Source organism: Salmo salar, chromosome 05 (genome assembly GCF_965601325.2).
Source record: "Salmo salar chromosome 05, fSalSal1, whole genome shotgun sequence".
In the NCBI taxonomy this organism is placed as follows: Eukaryota; Metazoa; Chordata; class Actinopteri; order Salmoniformes; family Salmonidae; genus Salmo; species Salmo salar.
The window spans coordinates 49,535,760-49,561,465 of NC_138295.1; the positions used below are offsets into that span (position 1 = coordinate 49,535,760).

The 25,706-nt window shown below is 43.3% G+C and overlaps 2 protein-coding genes and 1 long non-coding RNA gene across 3 annotated transcripts; 1 reads left to right on the forward strand and 2 right to left on the reverse strand.

Annotated features, from left to right (window-relative positions):
• Positions 1-3,372: 3,372 nt before the first annotated feature.
• Positions 3,373-7,959, reverse strand: LOC106605016 (alpha-N-acetylgalactosaminidase). The gene is made up of 9 exons (XM_014200233.2): positions 7,833-7,959; positions 7,210-7,366; positions 6,682-6,822; positions 6,171-6,382; positions 5,878-5,972; positions 5,082-5,243; positions 4,516-4,713; positions 4,136-4,276; positions 3,373-3,943 (listed from the first exon to the last, which is right to left on the reverse strand). Exons 2-9 carry the CDS (start codon positions 7,362-7,364, stop codon positions 3,719-3,721), a joined length of 1,329 nt encoding a protein of 442 aa, XP_014055708.2. The 5' UTR covers positions 7,365-7,366; positions 7,833-7,959; the 3' UTR covers positions 3,373-3,718.
• A 6,531-nt stretch (positions 7,960-14,490) lies between these two features.
• LOC106605017 (uncharacterized) lies at positions 14,491-17,439 on the forward strand. The gene is made up of 2 exons (XM_014200234.3): positions 14,491-14,773; positions 15,593-17,439. The coding sequence occupies exons 1-2, from the start codon at positions 14,755-14,757 to the stop codon at positions 17,104-17,106; spliced, it is 1,533 nt and encodes a 510-aa protein (XP_014055709.1). The 5' UTR covers positions 14,491-14,754; the 3' UTR covers positions 17,107-17,439.
• A 1,101-nt stretch (positions 17,440-18,540) lies between these two features.
• LOC123743114 (uncharacterized) lies at positions 18,541-25,342 on the reverse strand. The gene is made up of 3 exons (XR_014392336.1): positions 24,671-25,342; positions 20,737-21,185; positions 18,541-20,498 (listed from the first exon to the last, which is right to left on the reverse strand). It is a non-coding gene; the product is annotated as an uncharacterized LOC123743114 (long non-coding RNA).
• Positions 25,343-25,706: the final 364 nt, after the last annotated feature.

Sequence of the window (25,706 nt, forward strand, 5' to 3'; positions counted from 1 at the left end):
CCACGCACACGCACCCCTTTTCAGTGACTCCAGCTAAAACAGCAGCAGGTTTACCTAGCAGCATGTACGAATGCCATTAAAAAAGCAGAAAGTTGAAGAAACACCTGAATCCTATTTGCAGAACAGTCTCCAGGTTTATTTGAACAGATGACTTCCCATCAGGGGCTATAAATAAAAGCAGGCCAGGACGCCACAATAGGGCAGAGAACCGCTGAGGTGCCAGATATCTGCGGGAATAAGCAGCCGGAGAAGAAGATGGGGTGGAGATGTGAGGAGACAACTAGACTGGCTCATCTCTCTTCACATGATATATGTGGTTTTTAGTCTGACTCTGGAAGACTAGGCTATATTTGAAAAGTGCAAAATGACTCGTCTGTGATTGTAGGTGCTATGATGTGGGTGTTTACATCAGGTGCTGTGTTGTGGCTAGAAAATGGTGGTTGGGATAGAGGGCTATTTTTGTATATCTTTTCCACCATGTCAGCCATCATTTTGATGTGACTGTGAGCTGCTCCAGCCCTTTCAGTCACTCTCACTTTTCAACCACTCCTCTTTTAACGGGCATGGCCTATTTCCTCCACCTGCAGCTCCCTGAGGATGAAACAGACAGAGGAAAGAAAGAGAGGCTTTTCTTCAAAAGGAGCAGTGTGAGGGAGGCAGGATAAAGCCATCTCCTCACAGCAATGCAGCAGGTGAGGATGGTGGAGGGAGTGAGAGAGAAAGCGGGAGAAAGAGTAAGAGAGAAATAGAGAGGAGAGAGAGAGTCAGAGGAAGAAAGAGAGACAGTGTCTACGTGAGTACAGTCAGGGATACATTTCTCAATACCAGCCTGTCTCGCTTGCCACAATTCTCTCTCTCTCTCTACTCTAGCCTAATGAGACAGTGTAACAATGGGGTAAGTGTTGGATTTCTGAGACGAGATTCCGGACATCGGAAGAGTGCGGAGGGGTTTGATTCCCACATGGGCCCTAATCAGACACATGACAAACATCACCAGTGTCATTGTGTGTGTGTGTGTGTGTGTGTGTGTGTGTGTGTGTGTGTGTGTGTGTGTGTGTGTGTGTGTGTGTGTGTGTATGCATGGCTGAGCGTGTGTATGGTGTATTATTTCTTCCCTTGATGACATTTACAATACAGCATTTTGGAAACATTGAACTCAGATGAACAGATGACACCAAACACAATGGGTACCTCAAAGTCAAAGTCGACCACAGAGTTTGTGGAGCAGCTGCCCTTGCCAAGCTCCGATGGGTTCCGCAACAGAATGACAATCGGCCCCTTCATCTGTTCGCTGTCATAGATGGAGCAGGAGGGACCGGCCCATTTCACCAAAACAAAGCAGTTCACAAAGTCCCCTACCGCATATTATGCTCACTCTTTCCATTCTATATCAGCAAAAAACATGATCTAATTCCGAATCCAAAAGCTTCTGAATGCAGCACTGTAATTGTTGCATGTGTCTCTTGTACGTGAGCCCATTTTATTGGCCACGTGACCACTGGATGACGCAATTTAGATTTCTCCTTCTCTGTGGTTTTAATTCAGTTCCACAAGGCCCTCATAGATCTAATACTGCTGTGTGACAGTCTGATAACTGTATATGAGAACTGCTCATAGCATTATCCCACAGAATCCCCAATGTGCAGCATCCATAGAGCCCACATCACAGGGCTGCATAGGAACACCTGTGTGACATCCTCTATGAGACCTGGGCACCGCATGCCTCCTGTTTTACGACACAATAAAGACCGGGCTGAGCACTGGGGCTGCGGATGGGGGTGGCAGTGGATGCCATATACTGCACAGCCCGGGAGACGCTGTCTTACTGGGAGGCATCTGTTGTGTGACCTGGCTGTTGTGACTTTCTTCCGAGTGCAGGAGGATTTCTGTGGTAATGTATGGAGGACAGTATAAGAGTTCAGGAGGATTTCTGTGGAGGAATGGAGGAAAAATAGAGGAAAATATGGAGGTAAAACATAGAGTAGACCTACAAACTTGCCACAACATGCTAAGATCTGAGCTCTGGTTGGCTAGTTTGCCTCTTCCTCCTGCCACCTCTCCCGTTCACCATTATTGCAGACCTGGAAGTTACTGAAATTAGCTAAAAATGAGGCACAAGAATTCTGTTACAATTAGGATTAAGGTTACGGCTAGGTTTAGGCTTAGTTAGGGTATGGGTAAAGTGGTTAAATTGCTTATTACTGCCCAAAAACACGGCTTGCCTCTAGAATTTAGGATAACGTCTGTGATAATGTATGGAGGACAGTTTGAAGGCCTTCTCTGAGATCTGGACTGCAGTGTAGCACAGCCAACACATAAACCTGCTAATTTCAGTGTCATATAGACAGAATGGAACATAACGACATGGCATGGCATGACACACACTCATGCACCCACAGTGAAACATTTTGTTCTTACTGTATGGGCACATGGAAAATAACATACACAGAAACACACAGACAAAGCACTGTGGACAGAGGTGCTCTGTACCAGGAGAGGATGCCAGGACTCCTGCCAGCCTTGATGCTCCCTCCTTACACGTATGCCGAAACAGAGGGAGGCCAGAGGGAAAGAAGAGGACCATTTGGAAGAGAGAGGAACAGGCTAAAAAAATGTATGCGGACTGGAGATGAGTAAGGATGTGTGATGGTTTGGTATAACATGTACGTGTGTGAGAGCCTCAGAGTTATTGATAAGTGAATTGGTGTCCCTTGTATAACATATGTTCATGTGATTTGATGTGCAGGTTTGATCATGTTTAATCAAACCCATCTCAGAGGGGTGGCCCATCCTCTTCTGGCTGTACCGGGTAGATGTGTGTATGCATGTGTGCCACCTTCACAGAACTGACATAAGGCATACCTACCTAGAAGTTATACCAACAAGACACACCATATCGCTTATCCACAAGCCCTATCAGACCGGCATTGACTGGGAAGCAATCTGATCTCTCCATACTGACACATCACCAGCAGTTTATCCCATCACTAAATAAACATGCTTGGCCTAATCTGGAGCACAACATCTAATTTCCTTGTGCAACCTAATCTCCTGTGATATAGCCATGCTGGTGTTTCAAGGGTAAAGCGAACCCACTAATGGTTGTTGTGGACATCTGTCTACACTGCCACTCAGTGGTGGAAAGGGGGAATGACTGCTATGGGCACACACTTCCTCTTTTGACACAGCTCCAAACCTTGTACACTATTGCATGACTGAAAGTGCAAACATTGAAGTCTTAATGGCATGTTTCATTCATCATCTTACTCTATGCAGTCTCAATTCTGCACCTTATTACACCCTTCTTTTTTTAAAACATAGGCAATATATGAACCGCTCCTTCCTGTTAGAATAAAGTCATACAACAAAATACAAAATCTACTTTTTATGAATGTTCAAACATTACACATGGTTTAATCTCTCGTGGGCAGACACACATAACATAAATTGTTTCAGACAGAGACGGTGATGAAGCTGCCGACCTGTTTCCGCCACTGGTTCTAGTATCTTTTCTCTTTCGTCTACCCCAAGACCTTAACCAAGTAGCTGGCGTACGATTTAAGTTCTGGGTTGCCAAGATTACATATGGGTTAAAACACAACAGCGCAAAAAGAAATCATTAATCTTCCTGATTCAAATATCTTTGATTGGATCTGGATTGATGGAGGACTTCTTAAAACAACAGATTCGCCCTCCTGCTTGCTTACTTCGTGTCCCCTCAGAGCAGACTAGGAGGCACAACCCTCGGCATATGGAAGCGGAGCGAGGAGGACATCCTGTATTTCTGTCGGATGTAGGGGTATCTACCATCATCCTGCGTATGCTCATGGTGCATTTTGGGATAGACGTACCACATGACGACTCCTGAGGGGTTGATGGAGACGGTGAACTCTGTGGTGGCAGACAGTCCACTCAATGTTTTCCCAGTGAATACGTCATAAGCCTGAAAGATATAGAAGAGTACAAATGAAGAGGTACAATATGGGTCACTTACAAAAACACAGCTCACAGCTCAAACTTCCACTTCCCTCAACAGGAATAAATACTGTCATCATGCGCTGGAAGAAATAGAGTTATCATGCGCTACAATGTGGTTGGAGAGAACTAGGAAAAGAACCAGGAAAGAGGAGCACACCTCGTAGCTGCCTGCTGTGTAGTTTAACTTGGCCAGGGAGGTGTGGTAGCGATAGGGCATGTCCTGGCGACGGCTGAGGAACACCAGAGCACTGGCCGACTGGGAGAGGGGTCGCCAGTACACTTCAATATGACTCCTCTCCTGAAAAAAAGAGTGACATGCAGACAAAAAAAAGGAGAGTAAACAGTGAATTTCGTGCAGAGACCGTGGTCTAGCAGTAACGCTCCCTGCCAGTCACATACTCTACTCCCAATTGGAGACCAGGGTTCAATCCCCTTCCTACTGTTCTCCCACTTGCCTGTCTCCCAACTGTCTGAATGAAGTGAATTTCATACTGTCAGAATCATAAACAAATGTGTAATTTTGTCATTGAGGGTCACCTGTAGCAAGCGTCTTCCCTGGACGCCCATCGGGTCCTGGTTGATGGCGATGGCGGCTCCATTTTGCAGGATGGCCCTGGCCTCACTGCTTAGGGTTCGAAGGTTGTTAGACATAATGAGAGGTGCAGCCATGATCGCCCAAAGAGCCATCTGAGAGCGTGATTGGTCCACACTGAGGCCAAAGTTTCCTATGATCAGCTGGGAGAGAAAAATTATAAATATGTAAGGTTAATGAGTTGTACAACAATACTGATGGTGGAACAAATACACGTATTAAATAAATAAAACAATGCAGGAACAAGGTGAATATTGACAAGAGAGGTGGACGGGGTAAGAGTGACACTTGGCAATACTGCGACAATCAGCAAGTAATGTATACAGGCTTCAATAAATGTATGATACTGACCAAAGTAAATGTGAAATAGGGTGAAAACTCAACCAATACAATTCTGAGGAGAGTACAGTATTAGACACGAACAGAGAGGAGAGCACAGAAAGAAGGACAGAGGGATTGGTCTAAGTAAGGGACAGACAATGGTCAGACATAGGAAAGACAGCGGACAGACCATGTCAGGATCGTTCCAGCGTCCAGGGCCGGCTTCAGGCTGCAGTATCTCCTGGTTGTCAAAGAACCAGTCTGTAATGTCTTGTACACTGTCCCATGAGTCCTGAATGTCGTCATAGTTACGCCACAGGTTACAGATTTCCCCCAGCAGAGTGTAATTCACCTGAAGAAAAAAGAGATATGGACTGCATGAGTGTTTGTGAGCAATAAAAATGTATTTAAATGCACCTTGATTTGTTTCCAAAGGGGTACAAATGTTATAAAGACATTAGATTTGATACTGTTGCCTGCCTGTCTTTGGAAGACATCCTGATTCTTCAGGGGAAAAAACAATCATCAAACACCTCTGATCAAGAATGATCTGAGTGATGGATCAAACGTGAAGGAGCAACAGGTTCTCATTTAACTACAGAAGTGCTGTCGCGGAATACTTGTAACTATGCAAAAGGAGCTCATGCGGGGAAAAAAACCATGAATAGAATCAGTGAAAATATGACAATGAATGGAGCATTAATCAAAGAGAAGGGTCATCCATTACCTTTTCCTCCAAGCCATGATTGTTATTGTAAAACTAAACATCTTTGCAACACATAGCTATTCACTAACCCTTATTTATTTTTTGATCTCCTTCTGTATGTTATTATTTTCATGACAGCACAGTAGGAAGCAAAGGCTAGGGAGACAGAGAGGAAGGGCACAGACAATCCGCCGAGCCAGGGCTCAAACCCCCATCGCCAGGGGGCATGCGTGGTCCCTTATTTCTGTTATTGTGTCACCGGTAGCATAATGAAACATACACTGTGAGGGAGTCCACCCCGATAGGCTGGCCAACTACAGGAGTAGCCAATTGGACGGCCTGTTGCATTCAAAGCCTTGGACATGAGAGGGTAACCTGTATGACAGAAGAACATAGTACGCGTCAATAGAAATCCACACTATCCCCCCTCTGAGTCTATTTCCCTCTACCCTCTCTTGCACCCATCTCTTTAAATACTACCATGCCAGTCTACCCAAAGGACCACCAATGCTGATACACTCTATATAGTAACTCCCAATGTACAGTTACAGTTCACCCTCAAGATTCACTAACCCTTCTGTTGCTCCTCTTCATTGGAGTAACAGCCATCCAACTTCAGGAAGTCCACACCCCAACTAGCGAACGTCTGGGCATCAGTATCAATCTTGTCCAGCGTGGTGCCAGGGTACCCTCCACAGGTGTGTGTGCCCAGGTCCCCATAGATGCCCAGCTTCAGGCCGCGGTCATGGAGGTACCTCGCCAGCTTGGCAATGCCCCCAGGGAACCTGGGGTTAGAGAGATGGCAGTGAAGCCTTGGGTCTCATACCTAATACTGTCCTTTTATAATGTTGTAGTAGATAAGACCTTAAACTCAAGTCAATATCCTTTATTAACCCATGCTAATGTATTCATTACAAGCAGCACAGTTTTAGTACACCAGATTTACAGTCTTTAATTTAGGTTGAATGGGAAGAAGAGAAGGAATGGCAAAAATGGAGAGGGTAAGGAAGAGGTAGAAGGCCAGGAAATAAGGAAGAAAGTCAAAGATGGAGAGAGTTAGGAGAAGGGTGAGAGAGAGGCTAACCTTTGTGGGTCAGGCTGCAGCCGTCCATCTTTATCCCGGAGCATGGAGGACCAACAGTCATCTATCATGACATGATCATATCCCATCTCTTTCCACCCATCCTCAGCCAGTCTGTCTGCCATGTCTCTGAAGAGATTCTCACTGTAGGGAGATATTCATATATTCATGCAATTATATTATTTGATGTAAAATGTTCAGCATCCTATTAATATCAGAATCACTATGAGAAGAAAATTAATCTACAAGTAACCCAGGCCTATATACACCTCAATAGTCTCGTCCACCAGCTTGGTCACCATCTGTCGAGTTATACACTATTGGCCAGTTTATCGGACACAGATTAAGCCTAGTTATAGACAAAAAATTATCTTCAAAAGAGATTCTCGATTGAAATCTTAATCTGTATACAGGGAAGCTACCTGATATGCGGTTGCAATTAGCCTGGGGATGAGGTTAATAGCGCTACAATAGGAGTGACTGCAGAGTCAGTCTGTAAAACTGCACATAAATATGTCTACCATTATGTACCTGATGCAGTTCTTGGGATCATTCTCACAGTCGATATTACAGCGAAAACGCTCCCAAGACATCCATCCCATGGGTGGGGTCCTCATCAAACCATTGTCCAAAGCAGAGGTAGCTGAGGTTAATGCCAGCAGGAAAATCACTGTCAACAGCTTCATCTCTGAGGAGAAATAGTGATATGCAAAGCAACTGTAAGGTTTGTCCTAGATGTTTATATTTAGGTCGCAGAACAAAGTCTGCAAAACAAACAACAAATTGTATTGCCCAGCAAAGATAAACTGAAAGCACCACCCAGATTTGATGCACGGATCATATTTGTGGTGTCTACAATACTGATCTTGGTGTCTACAATACTGATCTTGGTGTCTACAATACTGATCTTGGTGTCTACAATACTGATCTTGGTTAACTGGGAAAGTGAAAAAACTGTTTAGCCAGAAAGCACTTTGCCCTGAGTCTGCACATGGGTTGATCATTACATACCATAATAACAGATTATGAAGCCTGCAAGATTCTGGTAAATCAAGAATCAGATCACCAACATTGAAGCAGTAAAAGGAAATAAGTCCTTATTCAATAATGTTGTATTACAAATTATATTACAAAACTAAATTGGGGTACTATACCTGCTCAATGTTTTACTTTTGCAGTCAGTAAACCCACTTTATTGGTGCAAATTCCTCACTGTAGCTACTTTCTTTCTATTTTCTCTTGCTGGTCTCTATTTCCTGTACACGGAGCCTGGGTCATGTGACTTATCTCTGTCACATGGCAACCAGAGGGGGAGGGATTGATGGTTACTAGTTTAGCAGCACATAGCAATTGAACTAAGAATGCTGCTTCACACATATTTTGTGCACAGCTTCTAACTCCACATATATCAAATGATCATGACTGAAACATGAGTGATTCTAATCACACCATATAATTCAATGGGATTTATTGGCATGGGAAACACATTTTTACATTGCCAAAGCAAGTGAAATACAGTAGATAAAACAAAAGTGAAATAAATAAAATATTAACAGTAAACATTACACTCACAAAAGTATCAGAAGAATAGAGACATTTCAAATGTCATAGTATGGTTATGTGCAAATAGTTCCAGTACAAAAGGGAAAATAAATAAACATACTGTAAATATGGGTTGTATTTACAATGGTGTTTTTCCTTCACTGGTTGCCCTTTTCTTGTGGCAACAGGTCACAAATCTTGCTGCTGTGATGGCAAACTGTGGTATTTCACCCAATACATTTGGGAGTTTATCAAAATTGGATTTGTTTTCAAATTCTTTGTGGGTCTGTGTAATCTGAGGGAAATATGAATCTCTGATATGGTCATACATTTGGCAGGAGGTTAGGAAGTGCAACTTAGTTTCCACCTCAATTTGTGTGCACATAGCCTGTCTTCTCTTGAGAGCCTTGTCTGCCTACGACGGCCTCTCTCAATAGCAAGGCTATGCTCACTGAGCATGTACATAGTCAAAGCTTTCCTTAATTGTGGGTCAGTCACAGTGGTCAGATATTCCGCCACTGTGTACTCTCTATATAGGGCCGAATAGCATTCCCGTTTGCGCTGTCTTTTTGTAAATTCCTTCCAATTTGTCAAGTAAGTATATTTTAGTTTTCTCATGATTTGGTTGGGTCTAAATGCGTTGCTGTTGCTGTCCTGTGGCTCTGTGGGGTCTGTTTGTGTTTGGGAACAGAGCTCCAGGACCAGCTTGCTTAGGGGACTCTTCTCTATGTAATATCTCTGTAGGTCATGGCTTTGTTTTAATTTTAGGTGGTTGTAGAATTTAACAGCTCTTTTCTGGATTTGGATCATTAGCGGGTATCGACATAATTCTGCTCTGCGTGCATTATTTGGTGTTTTACGTTGTACAGGGAGGATGTTTTTGCAGACTTCTCCATGCAGAGTCTCAATTTGGTGTTTGTGAATTCTTGGTTGGTGAGCGGACCCTTGACCTCACAACCATAAAGGGCAATGGGTTCTATAACTGATTCAAGATCATTTATGGGGTTCTCTCTAATGTTAAACAAAGTGGCGGGTCATTTTTGACCCTTAAGACAACACAAGGGTTAAGCTTTCTGCCAATATCAGATATGTCTATGTCCTGGGAAATGTTCTTGTTACTTACAACCTCATGCTAATCGAATTAGCCTATGTTAGCTCAACCGTCCAGTGGATGGGACACCGATCCCGAAGAAGTTTTAAAAAGATAAGAGTAGATTACTACTGAAATAGATAGGCTTAAATGGGCTGCCAACTGAGCCAGAAATTCCCCCAAAAAATGCCTCTAAAAAGAACATTGGAATTATATTTAGCATAAATGTAGTGTACATAAATAATTAGCCTAAATGTAATAGTGCAGCCTAGGTTGTGTATTGGCTACAGCCTCATGTCCACACCGATGCTGACATGAGGGAGGCAACAGAAAATATAGCCAAACAGACTTTTAATTCCATAAATATCGGCTAAACGCCAGTTATGTTTGACAACTATAATGTAGGATAATTAACATTAAATCACTATGAATGACCTATAGGTCCTAGAGTAGACCCAACCTGGCATATATAAAAAAAACAAAAAAACAATTGGGATGGTGATGAAAAAGGTTAGTCTTGAGCCCTGCTAACATTGGCCAGAAAGTTTAAGTCAAAGGAAAATGAGAGCGGTGAGGACAGAAAGGAACCGATTAACTCCATTACTAACTATCAAATTATAATACTAGCGATTGATTTATTAATTGTAGAATTAAACTCCCTTGATGTATTGGATTCATGATGGATCTCCTCTCTTTCCTTTCCATCTTGCTCCAGAGGGATGGATGACTGGGACATCAGGCTGCAGCCACAGATTAATTTCCTTTTTGGTTTTCTAACAGCCAAAAATAATACTATTGGGGCTTTTCGATTTTGTACTCCAGTTGATAATACAATTCTCTTCATCAGTTTACTAAGAACAGGCAGCAAACTGATTGGGCAGCTTTTGGGCAGTGGAATTAGTTTAGCTTCCTTCCACAACTGTGGACAAACACACTCATTTTGGCTTTGGTCAAAGATACAGCAAATAGGGGGAGGGGGCAATACAGTCTGCTACCATTCTTAATAGTTTCCCATCAAGGTTGTCTATTCCTGGTGGCTTATCGTTATTAATGATAACAATAGCCTACCACTTCTCCCACATGGACTTGACCAAATTCAAAACAGCAATCCTTCTCTTTCATTATGAGGGTTCACTTTTCAATGTTGTCATTTCACTTGAGTTTTTCTACTTTACTATTGAAAGTCATTGAAATAATTGGCAATATCGGAAGGTTTTGTTATAAATGAACCATCAACTTCAATGAACATTGGAGTTTAAGTTGGGTTTTCTGCCCTTGATATCATTTAAGGTACACCAAAGTATTTTTCCATTTGTTTATGTAATATATCTTGGCTTACAAATACCTCCAGTGCTGCATCTGGATTCCCTTCCTCATACACATTAGACCAACATTAATGATTTACATCTTCAACAAAAGAGTTGTATGATCTCTTATAAATTACTTTAGGCCCACCCTTTGGCACTTCTTGTTATTGCCACAATGTTATGGTCACTACAGCCAATGGGAACTGATCCAAATACTGACTTAGCACTTGGCAGCCTATAGCAGCACCCCAAAACAAAAGGCTTTAGATGAGGCAGGTGAACTTGCAACCACAACACTTCAACATTTGACATAAGGTCCTCTAAGCTTTACAGGAATATGTATCTTAACATATACAGCAAAACCTCCACCATAAGAACTCCTGTATTTTCTGTAGATGTTATGTCCTTGTATTGCTACTGCTATATAAAAATAATTATCTAAGTAAGTTTCAGAGATGGCCATTGTGTGAATGTTATCCGATGTTAGCAAGTTATTGATTTCTTGAACCTTATTTCTAAAGCTACATATATTAATATGGGCTATACTTAGCCCTTAGGTAGCTCACCAAAAAAATAAACATTGTTTAGCTTATAGAGTCAGTCAATCAGGGACTTGTGTCAGTTGGTGTGTGTGATGTGCTGAAGTTACTGACCCAGAAGTTTGTCTCTCACTCCCCCCAGGCTTTTGAGAGGGAGGGTGGACAATGAGCTTGTCGTAGCAGATGTAAGCAATGTCCTCATGATCTCTGGCAACTTTCATAGCTGGGATAAGTTCTTTCTGCACATCTTCATTGAGGAAGATGGTTCCTCTCAAGTTCTTGCCTCTCTCCAGAACAACCATCTTGTCCTTGAACCTGACAACTATTGGCCTGGGTCTATCACCTGGGCTGGTTACAGGTTTTTTCAGACCTGTGGAGAGTCTGGTAACTGTTATTCCTCCTAAATTGTCCCTCTAGACAAGTCTGTTTTCCCAGTCATCTGTAATAATGATTCACAGACATTGCTGATGTCATCTTGCGTGGACTTAGTTTGTTGTCTTCTTGCTGCAAGTCTCATTCAAGACATGCACCTCTTCCTGGGTGAACTCTGAACTGTTCTTAGGTCTTGGACCTATCTGGTCAGATCATCCATTATTTTGTTAGTTGAGCCCAGCAGTATTTGGACAAAGATAAGTACGATCCCAGGTCAACACACAGACAATGTTTAATAAGAGTTTAGATTCGCTTTACTTGAGGCCTCAGGGGTTTACAAAAGTTCAGCACACAAACGGCCCACACAAACACTCAGTCCTATGATTAAATCCTGGCTGCTGCTAAGGTAGAACAAATATGGGCACCACCACTGTGCATTGTCCATCCATTGGGTGTCCACCTATATATATATATATATATATATAAAAATGTAGGGGGTAGATTGCCCGTCGCATCACTCCATCATTGATACATGCTGCCTAGCCACTGGCACAATGACCAGAGCAGGGGTGAGGGGCCAGCATTCTCTCTGTAGCACTTAATCTGCATTCACTCAGTTCAGGAAAGCCCTTCTGGGCTTTGTGCATCGTAACACTCTTCATTCGGCTCTGTCCTCCACTGCCCCTCTAGGTGACAGCATGGCTCTGTTGCGGTCGTCTAGCGGTAGCACGGTGGCATGGCAGCAGCAGCCTCTGTAATAATGGTTGTTCTCAACATCAGAAGAAGGGCTGAAGTGAGCTGGGAGCACCTTTTTGTACAGGGAACATGGCTCATTAAGGGCATTAGGTTTAGGTGTGTAAATTAGGAGTGTGCCGATCCCCATGGAGACCAGCCAAATGGGAGGACACTATAATTAGGAGACACACAAAAGAAAGGCACAGAACACCAAGGAAAGCACAGGCTAAAATAATGTATGCCAATAAAGATAGTAGATGTAGAATAAAGATCCCTGCAAACTCTAAATAAATAAACACAAAATGGGCTGGTCTCCAGTTAGGGGGAAACAAGGGCGAGCAACACGTGACAGCTATTTTCCTGTTGCTGTAACAATTGTTTGTAGACATATTTTTGTTGATTTAAAAGATCACTCACCTGTGATAACGAAACACTGTCCCCTCCATTACTCCAACCTTCTTTAACTTTGGGCGGCATGATGGTAGCAACGTAGACTAACACTGGTGCTCCACACAATTCCAGCCAGCACAGCTCGCAGGGCCGATGGAAACAGCAACAAACAGCAGGGATTCAAACAGCCACAAGTCTGGGACTATCCACGGTAGCGGGCTGTGTTCAAACTGTCAAGGAAACCTGGCTAGCTTGATAGCTAGTAGCTAGGCTAGCTGCTTCGCCAAGCATCAGCTCTTCAGACTTTATGGTTTGTCAGTGTCCTGGGACAGATAGTAGTTTTTTCAAGGAAAAACCTTTTCAGAAACATTCAAAACAGCAAACTGAGCTCTCTCTTGTTCCGCGTTCAGCATGCGTTGCACTCTGATGAAGTCCGCACTGTCTCCCCACTGTCTAGCCAACTGGAATCAATTGAGACAGCACTATTTTCTTGTTGTAGGCCTGTTTTTTTACAGGTTGTTAGTAGCTGTATCTTCTTACAGACTGCCACAAATGGGTAAGACTTAATTTGCAGTACTAGAATCTACTTTGATGACAGTGGGACCCAAAGGGCTTTGTGTCATGGGACTGATTCTCAGCTTCTCCTTACTTCCCTTGAGACGGCAAATAAAGAGGCCAACGACAACTAGTCAGATTGGACTGTTGCTGTTATTCATGGCTGTGGCATTCATGACTATGCGTATAGGAGTTTGGCTGGCAGTGTTTACAAGGTCTCCTGGGGGTGTCCTGCCTTCCATTCCTTTAGCAGGCATTTTTCTGTTACCTATAGCTGGTCATCTGACCTTTTTGGCAGAAATTATCTTGGGGAAACCAAGTACAGTTGCAGGGAATTGAGCCCTGTGTGGACAGTTTGTCGGTTTGGCAAGAGTGCTGAGGAAGGCAGTCACCCTCAGTTTGAAACATCCATGACACACAGGTTCATACTGCAGTGATGTTAGTTGGGGTGGTTGGCTCTGTTCTGGGGGCAGTTTCAGTTACCTCCATGGAGGCAGACAGAGCTGGCTGGGTTTCTATGAGTATATCTCTTATGACGGTTGTGGTGCTCAACAACATACAGGTGGATATGTCACTGGTTGGCCATGAAGGAGACTCGTACCTTAGTACTGGAGGAACGATAGGTTTGCTGATGGGCATGGCTGGGGCATCGGGGGTGAATCTAGAAGCAATTGTTATGGTCGTAGGGAAACAACATTCATAGATGGGACTTGGGCTGGCAGTTTTTGGGTCAGTGATTGGCACCATTTTGGGAGACCTAACAGTGACATTGCGCAAAGTAGATACAGCTCTGGTGCGAACGCTAGCCTTGCCAATACTAGTGTTTGCTTAGATGAGGAGAACATAGTTCAGCTGCCTTGGCTTTAGTGGCATTAGGGGCTATGGTGCTGGGAGCAGCAGATCTACTAACAACTGAACTGGGGTCAGCTGGGTGGACTGGAAATATACTGTTTACAACCATCCATATTGGATGTCACTGGATTTCACTCTGATCATGGTCCCTGAAAAACTATTTCTGAGTCTAATTCGTCAAAATGTACTTATACAATGACAAATATTTTGTCATTTGAGCTGCCTTCTTTTATTCAAACCCATTTAGACAACTGCACAGGCACTTGAACTCTATTACACTTACGCAAGAAAGCGTATGAATAAAGATTAATACATTACTACTATATCTTTATCTTATTTTATCTTCACACACCAGTAGGGTGGATGAATGACAGGACAGGGACAGGGAGGAGTCAGGGCAGATGCCAGATAAAGGAAGAACGTTGATGCTCATGTGAGTGTTGATAGTCATTTGATGTAGTAGAGATCCTGGAGATTAGTATGAACAGAATGATGGGAGAATTCGTGGAACAGTTGATGGGTACATCCTGTTCTAGTCAGCCTCTCAAAAAGGGAGCAGAGGAGTACTTCACCTGTATCACACACAGACAGAGCTAGGGTCTCACCTGAGACAAAGGGCTGGAGGAGAGGCTGCACTGTAATCGCTGGAAGAAGCGGGAACTCATCTACTGTACACTGAGCTTCTTGTATCATCATGGCTCCATCAAAGCTGAGTAAGTCACCTGCATTTTACTGAACCTTTAATTTCATATAATGGGGGTGGTGGTGAATGATTTCCCTATGCTGTATAAGGTAGTGTGCAACAACCTTTTCATATGAGGCAAATAGTTTGATAGGTGGTTTTGAATTGACATGTTTGGCATTAAGTACTGCACCTCGCAAGATGTAAATTATTCTATTTATCAATGAGATGGAAACTCTTGTTTTGTCTTGACATACACATGCAGACAGCACACTGTGAATAATGTTGACCATGTACTTATTTTGTGACATCTTATAGCAAACAAGTATTGGAGAACAACTTTGTTGCTTCAGAGGGAAGGCATTGGGACATATACAGTATATCCAGTAAAGTGCTTGAACATTAGCTAAATCCTGGTATTGTAAGTGTTGGAACCATGTGAGCAATGTGAACAACATTTTCAGTACATATCATGGCACCATGCATGGCAGCTCTGCTGGTTAAACCCGATCGGCAAGTCTGTTGACAGTCACTTGCTACAGGCACTTCACAGTTGAAGTGACAAACGGTGGTTTCATTCAGTTGCATGGTACAATACAAATACATAGGCCTACAGTATAAATACTGTCAATACTGTAAGTACAATAGAAGAATATGATTAATGTACTCAAATTGCCAACCACTTAACAATTAAATATCAGGGATGATTGGATCTCTTTACTTACTTACTTTTTCATCAATATTTACTTATTACACATCTTCAGGCAATATATAGAAACTATACCACAAAGCTGTTATACCACCTCCAGTGTTTTTGTCAGTGACCCTCCCTTTTCCTGCTTTGTTTCAGAGGCCAGGAGCCCCATGTTGGAAGCGGTTCTGGGCTTTGTCCTGGGAGTGGTGGGAGGCTGTGTGCTGGGGGCCACTGAGGAGCCAGTGAATGAGGCTATGTCAGTGATGACCTCAGGGGCCCTGCTTAAGCCTGTGTCTGACGGAGTCCAGACTGTGGGGCCCTTGGGACTGGGTACCCTCCTGGGAGCAACGGCACTAACCACAGTCATGACTTCAGTGGTGGCTGGGGTCATATTCGCAGCGGCTATGGCTTCCGTATTGCTGGGTGCCAGGAGCAGTGGTGGTGGAGCATCCCAGGCAGAATCTGTGGTTGTGTGGATCGCAGTTGGACTGGCTGGTGCTTTCGGGACCACAGCCAGTGGAGCAACACTTGGAGTCGTCATTGAGGCAGTTGTGGTGGGCTCAGGGATGGTGGGACTTCTCTGGGCACTGAGCATATTCACCCTGCTCAAACCTGCTTTGCACTTCCTTCTCAAGTTCATATGGAGACAAGGAGAGTCCTGTGTCCGCCTGGGACAGAGCTCTCTGGAGGCCAGGGAGAGAGAGCTGAGAGAGATGGAGGCGAGGGAGGTGAAGAAGAGAGACAGAGTGACAGTGGAGATTGAGCAGAGAATTGTCACATTGGACAAGGAAGGACAGAGGACAGAGGGCCTGGAGCATAGAGCAAACTGGGAGGCACAGCACAGAGAGAGAAATGAGATGGAGAGAAAGAGGAGAGAATGGATGGAGGAGGTAAATAAGCAAAGGACCATTCAAGAGCAGATCAACAAAGTGGTGGTGAAATACATGGATTTCCTGGCGTTTTCAGGGATACCCATGACTATGACCGCCATGGTCACAGCAGGATTTGGGGTGTTTGGATTCGGGGACTACCGGTTTGTGTTTGTGGTCCTTTTAGCTTTGGTCCTGTTCATGTCCTTCATGTTCATGAAATCATCAAATTTTTACTTCTGGATGTTTGCAGGGTGCATGGGAATGTTTGCCACGTTTGTCATAGCGGTGCTCACTGTGCACGCACATCAGGAAGTGGTGTCGGAATCTATCAAAATGCGCAGGGTTGGTCACGATATATCAAGAGGGAACATTAGCACCCAGATGAACCACAGATCTTCTCTAGAGGCCTTGGGCGCAGGATTTTTTGTGTCAAAGCTATGTCAGCTAGGCTTAGGGGCCACCATAGGAGGCCCTTTGGGCAAGGGGGAAGATAAGGGGAAGGTTATAGTAGGATCAGCTGGGTTGGCAGTGGTCATTCTGATAGTAGTGAGGGTCTCTTCCCCTGTAGTGCTGGGAGCGGGAGGGACCTCAGGGGCACTGTTAGGGGTGGTAGGGGCAGCAGGGGTGTCTGTTGGGGCCACAGCATCAGTGGCAGTGGGGTGGTCCACATGGGCAGGTACGATAGGGACAACAGCAGGGATGGTTTTAGGAGCGTTGGGGATGGGTAAGTGGCACTTTGTCAACATTGGATTGCAGATGCCAGTGGCTTATATATTTTCTATGACCGATCTTTTTTGACAGAGCATCCAACAGGAGAATGAGGTATGGTGTTGTGGCTTTGTGGTATGTGTCGCTATCATGAGCAATGCAGTAGAACCTGTTTCATGCCAGCACTCCCACTTGTCTCGATAAGCTAATCAAACAACCTATCAAAAAGTCACGCTCAGGCATTTTTCTTTTTTTTAAATGAAATGCTTATTGTCAAGCAAAAACGATACTGTCTAACAATTGTACACCATTTAATTTCATCATAGATTGTGATGATTCATTCATGTGTTAACGTTTTAATTGAATGTAAGTGAAAATAGAGAAATGCCTCTTAATAAATGTCATTTTCAGATGAAAAAGTAATTACACTTCTCAAATAGCCTTCTAAAGTGAAACATTGTTAGTTGTAGTCAAAGTAATCAAATGCACTTATAGCTACAGTGAGAGAACCATTCTATTGAAAAGCAGAAGGGAAAACACCAGCTGTATGTCTATACTTCATGAAAGTACAGAGATAGATATGCAACTTCTCCATCACACACTGGTTCCTCAGAAGAGTTCCAGTGATGGGTTCCCTCTGGCTCAATGCTGGACCTGGCAGATGTACTTCTCTCCAGACTCCCAGGTAAGAGTGGGGTAAAGCAAGTGTGCTGCTTGTGCTGTAAGTCCTAGCAGGAATACGTATAGACTGGCTGTCCTGTTGATCTCCGGAGACACCCTTCCCATCCATTGTCCAGCTCACAGTGACTTGATCAGACACAGCAGCGTGGTCTGACCACCAGTTCTGGTCAGGTCCTTACCAGTTGGGGCAAACACACTGACCTGAGTGGCGGCTGTGGCATGACCTGTGGAAAATATATTAATGAATAAATGGAAATGCAAAGCATCAGCATCTGGTAATGTACTACATTATGGTAATTAAAAAATATTTAAAACAATTCTCTTGGAATAAAAGGTTAGATATTATACAACCTGAAAATCAAACTGGCAAGTGTTTAATCCTTAAGAGTCGATTAATAAACATAATAAAAAATCCTCATCAAAAATCTGTTTAATCTAGAGATATGTTTTTGTTTGGGCTGCATCTCAATCCACCGCATCCGCCTATGTTGGCCTTCCGTATCTGCGGTGGAAAGTGGCAGAGCTACAGTACAGCGCTGTTCGTCAGACCAGGAGACCTCCCGAAAAATCAGTCTTCTCGTGAAAACATTTGTAGCATCCGAAAGCTTTAACCACTCGTTGGAATGGGGAGACTCCCACGAACACGATGGTGTTCTCCATTTTGCTCTACGACCCCCACTAGTGTCACAGAACTCGTCTGAAGGTAACCCGGGACCGGATAAAACAAATTAAGAGGTATGTAAGTAGTTTTGTGTTAACAAAAAAAATAGTTAAATATGTGTCCATATTACATATATTTCCTGAGCTTTCTTATATCTTGTGGATATATGACAGACACTTCAATACCTTATTCCTTATTATTTATTTTGCCATTATTCTATGCATTTCTATGGGCTATAGTAGTAAAGGCCAAATTCTACATTTGATCAAACATTTAAAATGTTGATACCTACAGGGGTCCTAAAATTCAATATCATATAGCTAAATGATCCATGGTATGACCATCTAAAAACAATTTCATATGTCACCTTAGTAGAACCCCCCCCCCCCCCCTTAGTATTTCCATTGCCTCCAGCATAAACAGATTGAAATATGTATAAATGCAGATAGACAATACATCTATTATTGATTTACATAATAATATATGTAAATAATATATTTTGTACATTTGTAAAATACAATATAATTAAGAAAAATATTGGTAACACTTTATTATAATAACTATCATGAATAAATGTGTAAACATTTATAAGCATTCTAAGCCTTCCATTCCATGAAAATGTAGAACATTTATCATTTTTAAAGCATTTATAAGCATTTATGAAGGCTTCATGAAATGTATAATATGATAGGATGAAATAAAGTGTTACCAAAACATTAGATTTATGAAATTGATTAAATAAAGAAAATCATTAAACAGCGTACACAGCTGCAGTGTTTTGATGGATCCATTCCAATTCAGCAGCATAGAGAGGCCAATATCAAAATGTCTCTGAAAGAATAATACACTCTTGTTTATAATTAAATTAGTTGTTTGTTACAGTAAAATATCTGTTCACAATTACACCATGATGGTTCCACTTACAATAATAACAGAAATGTCTATAAACAATATAGTCTATTGATTAGATACATTCTAGAAATATTTGCAACTTACTCTTAACGATCAGTTTGGTCGTTTGCCCAAACTTGTACCACAATGATTTAAACAGATGAGGAGGTTGTTCAAAAACCTCTCCTCCACTAAACTCACTGGTCCATGAACGGAACTAGTTAACAGAATTTCTAAACAAATATCAACCACTACAGTATGATACAAATTATCCATCATTTAATGTAACTATTCAATTGTTTATCATAATTTTTTACAACTCTTTTCAGTGAGAGAGATTATATTTCTATTGATTTGTTATAAACTATGAACAATCTTACAGTGGGAGTTAAAGATTTGTTTTCAAATTGTTTTACCAACTCAATAACATTACAATTTCAAACATGACTCCTTACCTTACTGATCAATCCAGTGGATGTATCTTTGTGTACACAAATAGCTCAATACAGATGAAAGATTTAGCACCAGGAATCATCCCATACTGATCATGTCATCACAGTGATTCCTAGCCTGGTCCCATTTCTCAATTCAATATCCATCAATGTAAATAAATAAAAAATCATAACAGCCTTTATTCCAGGATCAGCTGTATCATGTCCCAGGTAACTTGGGACTTTATAGCTCCTGCATAAAGAGTCTGAGAGGTTGTCCATGTACAGTAGATATGTCATTATTGATGGAAGCAAAATATCCAGAAACAACATGTTTTCAATAAGAAAATGTAGATCCCAAATGTCCATATGAGCTCTAGCACATACGAGAGAGGCTGTTTTGACCGAATGTAGAGTCTAGTGTAGACCGAGGTTACAAGCATGGAACAGTTTTTCAATGAAGCTAAACTGTGCACTGGAGCTTGGCAACATTCTCATATGAGAACGGTGATCTGAGGTTTATGCACAGCCGTATTTCACTGTGTGGATGGAAATGTTTCACTGTGTTGGTCAGTAATACTAAGCTTCGTCCTCTGCTTGTACTCAACTGATAGTGAAGGTGGTGAGAGCTCCAGTATAGAGGCCACTGAACCGACCGGGTGTGCACAAATACCTCTGGTTACCATCATAAAAAGAGTTTTGGGTGCCTGTCCAGGTTTAAACTGGTGCACCTCCATATCATTGCCAATGTCTTGTGTCTCCAGGCTGGACAGAGAGGACCGGAGGGGACTGGTCCACTGTGATGATGCCCCATGAACCTAGACACACAACAAGAAGAACAGTGCTGAACATCTTTGAAGTGTAACAAAGACAAAACACATAATGCTGTTTAGAAAAGAACATGAACTCATCAAATCACTGCTTTATTGGAAGAGGAACTTATCAACTATATTAGTAGGTTGAAAGTGGCAATCAGCAGTTGCTACATACATTTTTGGACTTCTAAATAAAAAAACATGTACCCATTGATTCTTGAAGAATGTAACTTATAAATACCTCATGCACTTAGTTCAACTGTCGTTCCCCACCAAAATATAAGGCCTCCCGAGTGGTGCAGTAGTCTAAGGCACTGCATCGCAGTGCTAGCTGTGCCACTAGAGATCCAGGCTCTGTCGCAGACGGCCGCGACCGGGAGACCCATGGGGCGGCGCACAATTGGCCCAGCGTCGTCCGGGTTAGGGGAGGGTTTGGCCGACAGGGAAGTTCTTGTCCCATCGAGCACTAGCGACTCCTGTGGCGGGCCGGGCGCAATCCACGCTGACAAGGTCCCCAGGTGTACGGTGTTTCCTGCAACACATCATGGTGCAACTGGCTTCCGGGTTAAGCGGGCATGGTGTCAAGAAGCATTGCGGCTTGGCTGGGTTGTGTTTCGGAGGACGCACGGCTCTGTCCCTTCACCTCTCCCGAGTCCGTACGGGAGTTGCAGCGATGGGACAAGACTGTAACTACCATGAAATTGGGGCGAAAAAAGGGTAAGAAATATATATATATATATATATATATATATATATATATATAATAATAAATAAATAAAAAATAAATAAAAATATATAAGCTTGTTTTACTCCAATGTTTGTAAACAAAGAAAATGGAAACAAACACTATATAGCCTCAGAACATGGTTAAAAATAATGCTGTCTATGAATTTCAGTGGTTATATTTTTCCAGACCCATCCCTCAGCTTATTACAGAACCAGGGGTGGGGCAACCACTTTACTATTGTTTCTACTTCTGATTTCCGCTTTAAGTTTTGTAACTTGTATATGTACTTTTTGTCCATAGGGCAAAGAAAGAGGAGCTGAAATGTTGACATCATGGTGATCACTGCTCAAATAACACTGTTGGCCGAGTCTGAAGTAGTTTATTCTGTTATTGTAGACCTATAGAATAGATACTTTATTGTCCATTGGTTAGAGTGGAAATTTGTCTCCTGCCTTTCCCAACACCCCAGATATGCACTCGTAGAAAAAGGGTTCCAAAAGGGTTCTTCAGCTGTTCCCATAGGAGAACACTTTTTGGTTCTAGGTAGAACCCTTTTGGGTTCCATGTAAAAAACCTCTGTTAGGTTCTACCAGGAAATAAAACGTGTTCTTTAAAGGATTCTCCTATGGGGACAGCCAAAGAACCCTTTTAGGTTCTAGATAGCACCTTTTTTTCTAAGAGTGTACACACACACACACACACACACACACACACACACACACACACACACACACACACACACACACACACACACACACACACACACATTGAGAGGCACAGGATGAGCTGTAGTGCAGTGCCCTTGACGAAGAGCAATTGTGGGGGGTTGAGTGCCTTGTCCAAGTGCACAAGGGCAGGAGATGGTACATGGGATCAGAGGCCAGCAGCGTTCCAGCTGCCAGTTCAGTTCCATTCCCATGTTTGTGTTGCCTTGACTGGCTAATGCCACCCTATTGCCAGTTATTTATGATTGTGATATGCTTACAGTACAGCTACAGCTATGATGGAAAGAGGTCATTGAACCCTGACAGTTCTCGGATGCTTGGCCGGGCACTCGCACAAACGGACTGAAGTGAGAGAAGCTAACAGAGGTTTTTGTACAGCCATATTTCACTGTGTGAATGGAAGCTGTTCACTTTGTTGGCAGTATTACTCAGCTTCATCCTTAACCTGGACCTCTGTGATAGTGAAGGTGGTGAGAGCTCCATTCAATAAGCCACTGAACCGACTAGATGTGTAAGGATACTTCTGGTTACTATCATGAATGAGGCCTCTGGGTGCCTGCACAGGTTTGAACTGGTAAAGTGTCATATCGTTATCAATGTCTTGTGAGGCTCTACAGAGAATTCGCACAGTGTCTCCAGGCTGGACAGAGAGGACTGGAGGGGACTGGTGCACTGTGATTATGTCCCATAAACCTGCAATCAGGACAAGGAGGACACATTAGGACAATACAGACATTCTCACTCTACAAGAAACATGGTATAGAGGAGACGGACCCACTGGTTGCCCTCTAGGTTACAAAGAGCTGGCAGTCCCATCCACCAAACTACCAGGTGTGAAACAGGGAAGAGACTCAGGGGGTATGCTAATGTGGTATAGAGCAAACCTAACCCACTATTAAATTAGTCCAAACAGGAACATTTTACTTCCGTCTCGAAATTAATAAGGAACAGAGAAAAATGTCCTCATGTGTGCTACCTATATCCCCCCAATAGAATCCCCATACTTTAACAATGACAACATCCTAGACGGGGAAATCAACCATTTCCAGGCCCAGGGAGATGTACTAGTCTGTGGTGACCTAAATGCCAGAACTGGACAAGAACCTGACACTCTCAGCACACGGGGACAAATACCTACCTGGAGGTGACAGCATTCCCTCCCAAATATGCCCCATATAGACACAACTATGACAAAACAACCAACAAAAACGGGTCACAACTCCTGCAGCTCTGTCGCATGCTGGGTCTGTACATAGTCAATAGTAGGCTTCAAGGAGTCTCCTATGCTAGGTGCATCTACAGCTCATTCCTTGGCAGTAGTACTGTAGATTACTTAATCACTGACCTCAACCCAGAGTCTCTCAGAGCATTCACAGTCAGCCCACTGAAACCCCCATCGCAGCAAAATCACAGTCTATTTGAACAGAGCAATACTCTATCATGAGGCATCAAACCAAAAGGAACTGCACAATATTAATGCTATAGATGGAAGGAAGGTAGTGTAGAAATCTACCAAACAACTATTAGGCAAGAACAAAATCAATCCCTTTTAGAAAACTTCCTGGACAAAACATGTCACTGTAATAGTAAAGGTGTAAACCTGGCTGTAGAACGTCTAAACAGTATATTTAACATTTTAGCTTTCCTATCACATCAAAAAATGTCAAGGAGACAACCTAAGAAAATTAAAAACAATGACAAATGGTTTGATGAAGAATGCAAAAACCTAAGAAAGAAATTAACAAAAACATAGAGACCCAGAAAACCTGAGTCTACGCCTTCGCTACGGTGAATCACTAAAACAACACAAAAATACACTACGGAAAAATCAGGAACAGCACGTAAGAAACCTTCTGCACAGACATCAGCCGTTTTTTTAAGCCTGGATAATACTTGCCAGCCTGCCAGTATCGGACTGTTTTCTCCACTACAACGCCGGATTCCTGCCGTAAGCCCTGGACCATTATTCCTGATCATCACAGCTAGCTAGCTGCCACCAAGTGACCCAGCCCCGAAGCTAGCTCTGAGCCAGGCCCACCTCCCGGCCTACTCAGTGATCACTCGGCTACACAGCTGATGCCTCCCGGACTCTACCCCAACACGGCTAGAATCCACTACTCCACCGGATCCTTGCCATAAGCTCTGGACCTTTGCATCGGATCATCGCTGCTAGTTAGCTGCTACCGAGTGGCTATAGTGGCTAACGCCCCTTCCCCGAAGCTAGCACCAGTTAGCCGCGAGCCAGGCGCATCTCCCGGCTAGCAAACTAAATTACTACAACTACAATACCCCTTTCGCCATCTGGCCTGGATCCTTTGTCGACACGGTGCCCCGCCGTACCACCACGACTGGTCTGCCGACGGAACTCCATCCGCTGGTCCCTCAACCGGCCTTTGCCGGACGTCGGAGCAGACGCTTCTACTAACCCCGGCCTGCTAACTTTAAACGCTGTGTCTCCCGCTTGCTAGCATAGTAACGACTACCCTGCGGCTTCTCTGTTCCATCTATTGCTGTTCACTGGACCCTATGATTACTTGGCTACATAGCTGATGCCTACTGGACTGTTCATTAATCACGGTACTCCATTTTGTTTATTTTTTTGTTTATCTGTCAGCCCCAGCCTCAAACTCAGGCCCTGTGTGAGGTTAACTGACCCTCTCTGCCCATTCATGGCCATTTTACCTGTCGTTGTTGTCTTAGCTGATTAGCTGTTGTTGTCTTACCCGTCGTTGTCTTAGCTAGCTCTCCCAATCAACACCTGTGATTGCTTTATGCCTCGTTTTATGTCTCTCTCAAATGTCAATGTGCCTTGTATACTGTTGTTTAGGATAGTTATCATTGTTTTAGTTTACTGCGGAGCCCCTAGTCCCACTCAAAATGCCTCAGATACCTCCTTTGTCCACCTCCCACACATGCGGTGACCGCATCCAGCATAACTAGCGCGTCCAGAGATGCAACCTCTCTTATCATCACTCAGTGCCTGGGTTTACCTCCACTGTACCCTCACCCCACCAAACCCCTGTCTGTACATTATGCCCTGAATCTATTCTACCACAACCAGAAATCTGCTCCTTTTATTCTCTGTCCCCAACACACTAGACAACCAGTTTTGATAGCCTTTAGCCGTACCCTCATCCTACTCCTCCTCTGCTCCTCGGGTAATATGGAGGTTAATCCAGGCCCTGCATGTCCCAAGGCACTCTCATTTGTTGACTTCTGTAACTGAAAAAGCCTTGGTTTCATGCATGTTAACATCAGAAGCCTCCTCCCTAAGTTTGTTTTCCTCACTGCTTTAGCACACTCCGCCAACCCTGATGTCCTTGCCGTGTCTGAATCCTGGCTTAGGAAGGCCACCAAAAATTCTGAGATTTCCATACCCAACTACAACATTTTCAGTCAAGATAGAACTGCCAAAGGGGAGGAGTTGCAATCTATTCCAGAGATAGCCTGCAAAGTTCTGTCATACTTTCCAGGTCTATGTCCAAACAGTTTGAGCTTCTAATTTAAAAAAATGAAACTCTCCAGTCTCTCACTGTTGCTGCCTGTTATAGACCTCCCTCTGCTCCCAGCTGTGCCGTGGACACCATATGTGAATTGATTGACCCCCATCTATCTTCAGAGTTTGTTCTGTTAGGTGACCTAAACTGGGATATGGCTTAACACCCCGGCAGTCCTACAATCTAAGCTAGATGCCCTCAATCTCACACAAAGTATCAAGGAACCCACCAGGAACAACCCTAAATCCGTAAACATGGGCAC

Excerpts from the sequence above, each read along its gene's own strand:
- LOC106605016 (XM_014200233.2), bottom strand. The coding sequence starts at position 7,364 with ATGAAGCTGTTGACAGTGATTTTCCTGCTGGCATTAACCTCAGCTACC. Across the intron at positions 6,383-6,681 it reads CTGCAGCCTGACCCACAAAG|GTTCCCTGGGGGCATTGCCA; the intron begins GTTAGCCTCTCT and ends CTCTAACCCCAG. Across the intron at positions 3,944-4,135 it reads ACACAGCAGGCAGCTACGAG|GCTTATGACGTATTCACTGG; the intron begins GTGTGCTCCTCT and ends TATATCTTTCAG.